This window comes from Phasianus colchicus, chromosome 2, assembly GCF_987193195.1.
Source record: "Phasianus colchicus chromosome 2, bPhaCol1.hap1.1, whole genome shotgun sequence".
Lineage (NCBI taxonomy): Eukaryota > Metazoa > Chordata > Aves > Galliformes > Phasianidae > Phasianus > Phasianus colchicus.
Genome location: NC_143437.1, coordinates 19,606,321 through 19,618,410, shown reverse-complemented (window position 1 = coordinate 19,618,410; position 12,090 = coordinate 19,606,321). Strand labels below are relative to the sequence as shown.

The 12,090-nt window shown below is 35.7% G+C and overlaps 1 protein-coding gene across 3 annotated transcripts in view; it reads right to left on the bottom strand.

Moving 5' to 3' along the window:
• Positions 1–12,090, bottom strand: part of GPATCH2 (G-patch domain containing 2) — a 106,338-nt gene that overhangs the window by 91,674 nt on the left and 2,574 nt on the right. For all 3 annotated transcript variants that reach the window (XM_090135025.1, XM_031595860.2, XM_090135024.1), the window contains exons 2-3: positions 6,145–6,855; positions 2,449–2,510 (exon numbers count right to left, since the gene is read on the bottom strand). In XM_090135025.1, coding sequence (XP_089991151.1) covers positions 2,449–2,510; positions 6,145–6,839 — 757 coding nt within the window. In that variant the 5' untranslated portion in view covers positions 6,840–6,855. The remainder of the gene's footprint in view (positions 1–2,448; positions 2,511–6,144; positions 6,856–12,090) is intronic.

Below are 12,090 nucleotides of genomic sequence, written 5' to 3'. Positions count from 1 at the left end.
CCTTCAATATTTTCTGTCATGTGCATCTCAACTTTGGCATAAAGATGAAATAATTGCATCAGAGAGAAATAATTCATAAGAGGAATAGAGAAAATTATTAGCATTTGGGGGAGGAGGGGCTGGGGAGGATGGCAATAAGCATCACTAGAAAAGAAACAATTTTGGTTTTGTAGGAGGATCATTGATAGTATTTTCATGGAAATCATCACAAAAATAATGCTATAAAGTAGATTTAAAAATGCTTGAATCAGATTCTGTGTCAAGCTACTGGACTTCTAATCAAAACATTGAAATAACTATCACAAAGTAGAGAAAAGTAACATTTTGTTGTTATAATATCCTTCTCAAGTTTAAATATTCTTGCTTGTTCTATTTATATTCAGAAATAGTACTTCAAGTCTAACACTTTCTTCTTGACATTATCACAAATTGAATCAAGATCCAAAAAGCAGACAAAAAGAATTGCAGCCCTACAGCAAAGAACCAACACCTTTTTCAAAGTAACATTGTAGCAGTGGAAGAATACTGCTGTTCACTGATCCCTCCCCCTTACTCCCTCCAGAAAATAAACAAAGGAAACAAAATTACTGACATTTTCAAAAACACCTTTCAAAAACTTAAATAACTTAATTTGGTACTTAAGGAAAAAATGATACAAAAATATCAGAAGGGCACTTCAACAATGCGGAGCAATGAAATGCGTTGTCATCTTACATGACAAAGTAGAGAACAAATATTTTAAAAAACTGCAAGTCAAAAAGAAAATTCACACAGGGATGCAAACATAAAACTGCTGAAGGTATCTCATTTTGATTTTAGCATTTTTGAAAATTTAAAAGGTTGATCTAAACTTTCAAAAACAGCCTAGGTTATTCAGAAAAGCTCTGAGATACTTAGAATGGGAGGTACAGGATACATTGCAGCACTTACTGCTTGCCTTGGTCAAAGCAGGCACACTTCTATTCCATATTCAAAGAAAATTATCTCACTACTAAAATGTTAGAAGTTAAAAAACAAAAGAAACCAAGAGAAAGATAGGGAAAGACATTCCTTTAACATAAAGACTACTATGGAATATGCCAGCTTTTATTTTCTTGCACAGAATCAATTCTTCCTATCAGTGGAAGAACACAAGAAAATATGTAGGTCACTCCAGAAGTAGCGTTTCCTATTTATTTCCATGGAAACTACAACAGATATGAAGAACACAATAACACTACTTGATAGAGCAAATTCACAGGTACAAAACACCATTTTTCAACGTAGTTACCAGCACCAAGAGCCTGTATGCTGTGCTTGTAAAATCTGCATGACCATCCAGAACACAGCTTATATTTCGTGTCGCTGTCACCACTGCTCAGATGCACCACCCACTGCCTCACTGTGCTCACATTCACTGTTTGGTCTCCATAAACATTCAGCAAATATTGATGAATGTCAATGGATGCAATATTTTCTGCATGGAAGAATTCAATTCCACCTCTTTGCTTCATTTGCACTTCCATGTCAGGCACCATTTTGTCAGATTGCCCCTCTGCTGCCATCTGTCTCAGGACAACACCACATAATGGAATATTGGTGGGAAGGTTCAAATTCTACTGCCATACCACCAACATCCGCTTCTGACATTGTGGGCCAACGTAACAAAATAGGAGGCATTACTTTAGGAGCAGACCTAGTAGTTTCCAATACCATCAACTTAGAATCAATAACATAGCAAGTCTTAATTACCTGAGAGACTATTTTTGCTTTATCTTTTCATATTATCAAAAACTGCAGGTTCCTGAACTGTGAGTTTAGCAAATATGCTGGCACTCTGCAGGTTAAATGAGTTGCACTTAGAATAGCACAGTGAAAACTGAACTTGAAAGCTTGAAGTAAAAACAAAATATTAGACCACGATCCTCAATAGTTGTATCACATAATAATGTGATCATATATATTAAAGGAAATTTTGAATCTTTACTGCATTTTACTTTAAATCTAAGTTCTTCAGAGAGGAGAGAGTACATCTGTTGTCAGTCAGACTGATAAAATTGAGTGGTTGTTTAGTAAATGTCATCTCTAGAACAAAACAAATACATCAACTCGAGGAAAAAAAGAAAAAAGCCACATCAAAAATAGTCTGAAAGGCAGTATTATGATCACACTGTCTTGTCAAAAAAGTGGAGTGCTCAATGAATTAAAAATAGTTTAGATAATTAGAATATCTTCAAAATATTTTTATGTTATCTGTATTTTTGATATTTTAATTTTTTTTTAAATTAAGTCATGGGTTGGGGATGCCCTCTTATAACATTTCAAAATCCCTGAACAAAAGCCCTATTTCAGCTCATTAAAATAGTAATAGCAATTCAAACAGTAATTAACTCATGAAATAACTTGTAACACTTAATAGAATTTCAACTGAGGTTGTTTGAGAGGTGAAAGGAAAGATTGTTTCAATACCTTGTCTTCCCTCATCATTGGTAAACAAACCAGCATCACTGCTGCTCAGGCTGCTGGATTCACTGTAATGAGAGAAAGAAAGAAAAAGATCAAAAAACCAATTGATCTTTCAGTCGTAAAATGTTAAGGAGACAAGGCTGTGCTCAGATGGAAATTAAGCACAACAAAGATCAGAAAGAAAATAGGATTTTATTATTATTATTTTTAATCAAACTGCAAATATCCTAGTTCCATTAACTACAGAGTATTATTTTTGGCACATAAAACCACAGGAATCTAATGGTACCCTGACAGTAGGCCAGATGTGACTGCTACAAGGTGCTGACAAAATTGATGCATTTTATTATGTGCTTCCATCAAATGCTCACTGCTCCTTTCTTATGCTACGCAATTCAGCTTGTTTCTGGAGAATCACTGCTCAATAAAATAGGAAAAATCTCAATCAAAAGCATTCTACACTTTCCTTCAGCATGTGAAGTGCAGGAATCTGAAAAATACAAATTATCTTTCTAAATATCACTGGCAAATAATCTGAAAAAATGCACTGCTTAAGGATTCACAATTGTTACTGTCTCACTGAGAAAGAAAAAAAAATTAAAAAAAAAAAATCAACAGCACCAGTAGCAAAGTATATAAAAATAAAGGTTATCTTAAGAAAGTTAGTATGGCCAATGGTTGTAACATCACCAAATGAGCACAAGAAAAGAGCACAAAAGAAAACAAGGTACAGATGACGATTTCCACAATTTCCATCAGAACATTAAAATCAGAGTGCCTGTATACAACATGCATGCAAGTACTCTCTAAAAAAAAAAAAAACCACCAAAAAAAAAACCCAACAGAATCATCAATGAAGTTCATACTTCACTGTACACATATTGTAAAAAAAAAAAACAACTCCCTGCATCTCTAAAAACTTAGACTATTCTCTTTTCTTTTAATAACAGGTTACAATCTGTTGAGTTTCACTTGCAAGGGATTTCTGTAAATTAATTATTTACTTTCCATTGAATAGAGCAGAAAGCAGTCTCAGCAGAAGTTAATAATGTTTTACTTACAGTGAAACATAAAGCAATTTGAGGAAAAAAAAATAATCAATTAACCATATATTCAAATTAAAGCTGCAAATACTACAGTTACTCTCAACATTACACACAAGCTATGTGTGTAAACAAAGCACAAGTTCTTTTTACATCTCTGCTCATCAGAAAACACTCTAACACAATGTGAAACAGTATGGTATTGGGAACCAATAAGCAGTGTGAAGTTTCTTGTTTTGTTCTCATGTACATAACTTTAAAGATGAAGTTCTCCTAATCATTGCTGCATGTTCTACACTTACTACATAAGCAAAACTTATACATACATCTCTTATATAATATAAACAAAACAGATTCAAGCACTTGATTTGCACAGTTGTCCTAAGCAGAAGAAAGGTGACATGTTACAAGTGTTGATATTGTAACTATCTCTAACGATCATAACCAACTTAATCACCACACGGATAGCTTGACTAGCCTTACATTTAGTTGTGTACAATTTTACATCATACATCTCTCTAAAGAAAAAACACTTCCTTTACACAGATCCTTCCAGTCCACTTTCTACAATTAAAATGAAAGGTAGGAAATCCTTTCAGCCTTAGTATTTCTTTCATTTTTCCCCACCAAATTTTCCTATTATTCCCTATTTTAGGAACAGTTTGTTTGTTCGTTTGTTTTAATATGACATTTTAATTGTGCAATTATTCTTACTGAAGGACTAGCCAGTTTACAACAACATAACAACTTGGAACTTTCAAAAATACTTTTTTCCCCTCCTTTGTTTAAAAATAAATAAAAACAAAAACATCAAATTAAAAACAATACAACACTAACATAGCCAACAGCAAACAGTGCTCATTATTCTCAGGCCACAGTTAGATAGGGCAGGAACTCCACCTGAGAAAATTGCAACATGACAGTCAATGAACAAAGAGTCACAGATTCCCTTCAGCAATGAAATATAGCAAGCAAAAACTTTGCAGGAACACTTTCGATAGTGAAAAAGCTTTCACAGCGTTAGCTCCACATTTGTGGAAATAAAGAAAAGGAAACAATTTTCTTAATAGCAAACTGTCCCCTTGCCTTGTGGTTATTAATTAATCCTGCCCCAAAAACTGAGCAGTCACTGAGCACCAACTGGCATGCTGCTGGGTAAGCATCTCCTCCATTAAAGGACTCAGTTGAACCGCTCTCATTTTCAAAAGCAACAGTTCAGACTTCCTCGAACTTCAAAGAAAAAGAAGTAGGAATCAACAGTAAGAAAATATTTTAAAAATAAAATTTAAAAAAATGTGACATATGCACATAGGATGAAACACGCAACAGTTCCCAGCTCCTAGGAAGATTTCTAATCATCTGTCTTTAGGTACTGATCCTGAGGGAGGCCAATTCCCTGTATCAAAGAGGAAAGTGTTCTAAAGGCTCCCTGATGAGGCATACCTCTGACTTCAATGCATAAGTGAGATGTCTGAAGCTAAACTGCCAAGTAGTACTGCTTCTGTTCTAATAACTGAGACATAAGGAACACTTTTTAGAAGTCAAGATTCACATTATTTTCTCAACTGCTTATGATCTGCTGGTGTGAGACAATGCCAGCATGTAATAAAGCAATTCAAATAACTTTCCAGACAATAATTGGAATTCATCACTTATCAATACTGCTATTATTACTGTAACCAATCTGCTCAACAGTTTGTAGATAAAATGCCTAGGGGGAAAAAAAATAAACAACAAAAACACAACCAAACAGAGACAGTAGTTCTGTCACACACCTGATCAAAGTTATGTGTTCTAATAGGAGTCTTTCTTGTTGACAGTTCTGTATTGAGAAGCAGACACATGGGATAAACATAATCAGGCTTACCAGGCCCTGCAGGTAAAGTCCCTTGAGTAAGGTGGAAAAATGACTTACACCTTACTGTGTTGTCAAAATAGTACTTTCAAAACAATTACCATTGCAGTATGCCTGCTGTCTGGAATGGATGGATGAGGTGTACTGCCAAAGGGTCATCATTCCCCCATTTTTCTAATGGCAAGCTCAGGTGTTTCTGAACTGTAAATTGGTTTATGCATTTCATAAATGATGTATATCCTTAGCAAGCTGCAGACTTTTTATGCCCATGATACAGAAGAACATACTGTCTAAAAGATAAACCTAAATACTGACAGCCTTTCTGATGAAGAGATAACAACCAAAACATAAATGTCTAGAGATTAGGAAAATCTTAATTTTTGCCTGTGAGAGTGTCTGAGAACTGTTTCCTGTTGAAATACTCAGAATACAAAAACTACACAACAAACAGGATTAATCATTTCTATATTCTGTCATTCTTACCCTTGAAACAATCATGACACACTATTATTTTGTTACTCCTCTGCTACCTGACTATTTTATGCTGGATTCCATTAACCTGATCAATTCAGCTCAGTTTATATTAACTGCAAACTTATGTCAAAAAACAAGAAAACAGAAAAAACAAAAACACAAAAACCATCAACCAATCCTAAAAGTTATTTGTTAAACAGATGCTACTTGTACTAGCAATTTAACCCTGAAATGAAAGGAAAAAAGCATAAATATTTCCCATACTAGTAATAGAAACATAAGCAAACAAATATTATCTAAAGTTCTGTAAAAAGAAAAAAAAATAACCTGTCACTCATGTTCTCATCTGAGCCCTTTTGCTCTTCATATTCCATTTTGTCCTTATTTGCTTGGTTCATTTCTTCATTTTCTATTACTACTCCTTCGTCCAAGATTTCTGGTCCTTGTCGAACTGCAGCTACTTTTCTCTTTTTCACTTTGTTCTTAGAAAACTCCTGATGTTGGTATGATTTATTGTCATTGTCCATTTCTTGATCTCTGTTATCCTGCTGTTGAGTTATTGTCAGTGCATTAGAAACTTCTGACGGCAGATCAATTGCCATCCGTTTCACTTTTCTTCTCCTGCGCAAAGTTCTGTTTCCTAAATTGTCCACAGCCAAATCTGGTTCATGCCATAGAGGTCTTTTGCCTCTGATGTTATTTAAGTTTGAAGAAGGCCTGCGTTTAGCAATCAACAACTGGTCATCAGAGTCACTGTGGTCTTTCTTGTTAGTATGATTCTCCCTGTAATCTTTGCTTGATTCTTCTAAACTGGAATCAGAACCTTCACTTAAACAGTGACCGGTCTCCCAGGGATGATGGGTGGTAAATGAACGCCTTTTTCGTCCCCTCCTTTTTCTTGCCTGCCGCTTCAGAAGACAAGAGACACTTCGAGAATGATCTCCAGTATCAGCAAAACCTCCTCTGGCTTGCTCTGAACTTTCTTCCAGTGCTGAGACTAAATCGTGAACCAGCTCCTCCATAGTCCTACTGAAATGCCTATGTTTTCCAAGAGGAAAAAAACAAAAACAACAACAAATAAATCTAAAAAAACTATTAACAATCTTACATAAGATCATTTAAGTCATTTAGACAATGTACTTTTATTGTTTATTCTACAAATGCTGCTCTATTTCTGCTGAGATCCAAATCCTTGCCAGTCAGTCCTACAGAACTTACAACACATCAGTATGCTCTCCTTTTGAAAGTCACCAGTATGATGACAATTGATTAATATGAAGGACTGTCTGCAAGTTTTATACAGGACAAAATACAGTTTAAAAGCAAGATTCTTGATTTTGTAATACAACTTAATGACAGAATTAATAAGTAGCTATCTATGCACATCAACAGAGTTGCAGATATTGAGAAATACTGTATGCATAGCATATAAGTTCCCTCATTCACTACAAACTCCAAAGTTAAAGCTGGTTAGACAGTAATAGCTGAATAGTTAGGAACACAAAAGCATACAAATGCTAAATATTAACAGAGGGACTGATGAGTACACTTAAAAACAAATCCAAGTTGGTCATGAAAGCTTTTACCTAAAGACATGATATATTTTTCCTTTTACAGTTTTCACATATACTTAAAAATTCACTAGCAAGCTCACCAAAAGCAGTGCTAAAAACACAAACTCATTTTGAACTCTTGAAACTATTCTGTCAATTGCATTTATTCTTTGTATCTTCTTCTAACCTGCTATAATCTCTAGCCCCATTATTCTCACTTAACCTAACATTTTCTTTGTCTCTTAGTATAAGAGAATCTTTGCACTATTCTGTAAGAAATGAAAAAGCTCTGGAAGACTGCTACAACTGTTTTTAATCCTTGTGTTCCCAAGAATCGAGCTCTCTACAACTCTCCTTAACCCATTTGGTTCCCAAGAATCAAAATCTCCGTAATCATACAAAAACCTCCCAAAAACAAGAGAAACAACATAGCAGAAAAAGTGTTTCAAATGAAGCAATAATTATCTGAAAACTCAGGGAGAGAAGTGAAAGTCAATTAATCTAGAATTGACTTGCAGGCATGCAGCATTACAGTGATTTAAAACTAATTCTTGTTTTTGGTTCCTGAAGCTTCTCTTACTGCATGGGGTGGGTTTGCTTTTTTCTTTTCCAGGAGATATTACCACAATGCATTGTACTTAAGCTTCTCAACATCACTGCGCTTTCAATGTGACAGTGGCTCACATTAAAACTTTATTTCTGAAGAAAACAAGAAATCTCTCTAACGTTATTGGAGCTCCCCTTTCTCTTGCTATGATCTTGCTGGCATTGGCAATCAAACGGAAACAGATTTTTGTTCAACTGTTCTAAAATTAAAGAGCATATGGCTACAACTGTACTATTTACCAGGCAAACCCAGTTTTGCAGCTTTTTGCATTGATCACAACCAGCTGTCGAGGCTGCATTCCAACCCCACGTAGTATACTTTAATCATCACTGTAACAAAAATATTTGTGTTTGAAATAGGTTGAGAAACAACTGTGATAATGGGAGTCAGACAAAAAAAGTATTAAAGACATCACCCGTGAGTCTCAACCGTATCCTTTAAGACATTTCAAAGACTGCAATAAGGAACACAGAACAACATACTGTGATAGATAAAATATTAAGTTGAGCTGTAGTTTAGCATGACTCACAGCAGGCTATAAAAATGCTGTTACAGAAACAGCCCATAGCTAGCAATAAACTGTAATGTCCTCACTAGGAGAAGATTCTATTTTACTATAAGAAAATACACCTTGCCTACACTGACCTTTACAATTATCTCAAGCAATTTCCTCGTAGTTCACTCAAGACTGACCCGTTTCTTCTCTACCCTTATCAGAACAGACCATAAAAGCTCTGGTTGCAGGAAACAACGTATCAGCTTTTACCTACTCCACAACAGTTAACACAGATCACCTATAGCATTAATATTCAGTATAGAAACTACTAATGGAAGTAGTACTAATGATTCCATCAAGTACTAAGTAGTAGTATTAATCCCTATTAGTACTACTACGTAGGTGCTTGTTTTTGCAATGCAAATTAACTATACTTTCTATTCGCTTCCCACCTAAAACATATAATGCAGAGCTCTGACTGCTCATGAAACGTGTAACAAACATTTAACACACTGACAGGAGAGCTAATACAGTTGCACAACTCTTAAGAAGAGGTAATATCTTCTACTGACAGCTGCATTTACATTTACCTTCTATAGATTTTCCTGTTAAATAGACAAAGTGCTCCTTGCAGCAGAAGTTATGCCATATCTGTCTCATCAAGTGTGAAAAGTAACATTGATAACAAACCCAAAGAAAAGCAGTTTTCTCATATCCATGATTTTCGCTTCCTTCACAATCAACCTTGATCACAAGCTAAATGCACAAGAAAATCAACTGCTCCCTTGCACATTGGAATTATAAAACCAGACTTATATAATCTTGTCTCATATGGATTCCTGGATGTCTTGTAACATGGTTGTACTCACACTGCACCTTTATCTGCAAACAGGTACTAATTCAAGTCTTTCCACCTCAGAATTTATTTTCTAAAAACAATAGTTTTAAGACCTCCACTACTTCAACAAGCTGGGCTTGTTTAGCCTGGAGAAAAAAGGCTGTGGGGTGACCTAACTGCAGCCTTTCAGTACCTAAAGGGAGCCTACAAACAGGACGAATCAACTCTTTGAAAGGGTAGATAACAGCAGGACAAGGGGAAATGGTTTTAAGTTGAGGGAGGGAAGATTTGGGTTGGATGTCAGGGGAAGTTCTTTACTATGAGAGTGGTGAGGTGCTGGAACAGGCTGCCCAGAGAGGTTGTGGATGCCCCGTCCCTGGAGGCGTTCGAGGCCATTTTGGATGGGGCCCTGGGCAGCCTGGTTTAGAATTAAATATGGAGACTGGTGGCCCTGCATGTGGCAGGGGGGTTGGAGATTCATGATCCTTGAGGTCCCTTCCAACCTGGGCCATTCTGTGATGCTGTGATATTTCAATGCTTCATAAAGCTGAAATTTGAAGTGAACAGATGTAAGCACTTGGGAGGATGCAGTAGATGAAAAAAATCTCACTGCCCTGCCAAGAGAATTTACTGATTCTGAAGAACTATCACTGTTCTAGGGATAAGCATGAAGCAGAAATCATATCAGAGCAACATAACTAAGTCTAAAATAGTAAACAGCTAATAACATTCTGTAGCAGGCAAGGAAATAACTGACTTTTTTAATATATATATTATGGTATATGCACTTACTGTATATAGAAGAAACAGAAGTTGGACTTCCATTATTTAAACCCACCAGCCACCAAATGGTCATCCCAAAAAGGAGGACCCAGAGCATCCAGTTCAACATCTGCATCTAGCTACATCTTTAGTTGCTCTCCACAGCACATACAGGCTTGCAAAAGTTACACAATGACCCAAATGCACTCCACTCTTGTACCAACAACCATCACAGTCACAGCAGCTAGCAGTCAAGCAACAGAGAATCCCTGTACTCCTCCACTTCTAAAAATCTGGCCCAGTGCTTCCTGTGAAGAGCCAAGAAATTCAGAGTAAAATTGACTTGCAGACCAAAGAAACTCAAATGTAACTTTCATTTTAATGAATTTCTTTAAATCTGAAAGTGTCAAAACAAACTTACAAAAATTATGCCTCAGAAAACAATTATTTTGAGTTTCACATAAGACAATGTGAACAGGTACAAAATCAAGGATGCTAGAGACAAGTCAGGATACTGTGTTGATGCATACGTATGTTTGAAAAAGGAAAAACAAGCCCCAAATCCCAGGCTATAGTTCATCTTTAAGGTACAGAAACTCTCTTTCTGTAGGAAGATGTGTGTGCATTATAAATCAATTTCACAAACAATCAGAAGTGCAGAAGGGCCTCACAAAAAATGAAATTTTACTTAAGTCATAGTTCTACAATTACAGATGTACGCTTACTACACTGCTGAAATTTTCAGTGAACTAGTTTTGATATCAAATACATAGCTTCTAGATGATTATCTGTACAAACAACATTTTATTCCCCAACTTATACATTAAAAGTCAATTCTCAGTCCTGACTCTGCATTTGAGAAAATACTTTAGATATGGTTTAGGAATTCTCCTACATTTGACCTATACAAGAGAAAGTTAGTAGCATATGAGTAATGATGGGATTTCATCAGCTGATTTTGCCGCTGGTCCCCCTAAAAATCAAGGCCAGACAAACCTGTAACTCTGGATTTTCTACAATTGCTACTTACCTAAGAAGAAGCAACAACAAATACTGTCAAGCCTTTTTAATAACAGTCTCCACTCATATCTAACAGTGAAGAAGTATTCAGTACTGAGCAATGGTATACAGTCAGAAAGATGCTGACATTTAATAACACTCTAACACAAATGAATTGGTCAGCCAGAAATGAGATTTGGGGCAATTTATCATGAGAGGTAGCAATTCTTGCAGTACTATTCCTGCCATTTGCTGATATGCTTGCCCTTTTCAGATGTATGACTTCATTAATTAATTGTCAAGGTGGAGAATCACATGAACTGTCAAATAGTGATAATACACTGTACCATCAGAGTCATTGCTAGAAGAATCAGAGTGCCCAGTAAGTATCCAAATTGCAAACTATTCCTAAGTTGTCATAGGTGCTTGTAGGAAAAAATGAAAAACCTTTGGCTTCAAAGTAGATATGAGCAATTCTACTCGACAGCAGTTCAGAAATTGTCAGCTTATTTAGTGCCTTAACATTTTTACTAAGATCAAGTTCTTTATTTTCTACATTAAGTATTATGCATTGAAAAATACCTCGCTGCATTTCAATCAAACAGGCTTCTTTTAAATGACAGCTTCCAGAACAAGGATAAGAAAAGTGCAACTCTGAGGGACTGTTAGAATTTTTAAATGGATCTCCCTTCAGAACTACCAAACTAACAGTCCTATAAATTACAAGACATCAATAACTCTCTCAGTACTGAATTTCTCTGGGCAGCGTGTTTGGACAAGCAAAGTCATTGCTGTCTGAGGACAATTACAGAAGTATATGTCAAAATCCCATAGCCTGTTTTGCTGAACATTGATTTTAAGCCTCAGGAACTAAATTACTTTACATGGACAGAAAATAATAAAACTTAAAGACAAATGACAGATTGACCTTATAATGAAAACTTTTCCATAGTAAAGACACAGGTTAGGAAGGTCTTAAGCCATGTTTCTGCTATATGCAGCTTTAGTAATAGAATAA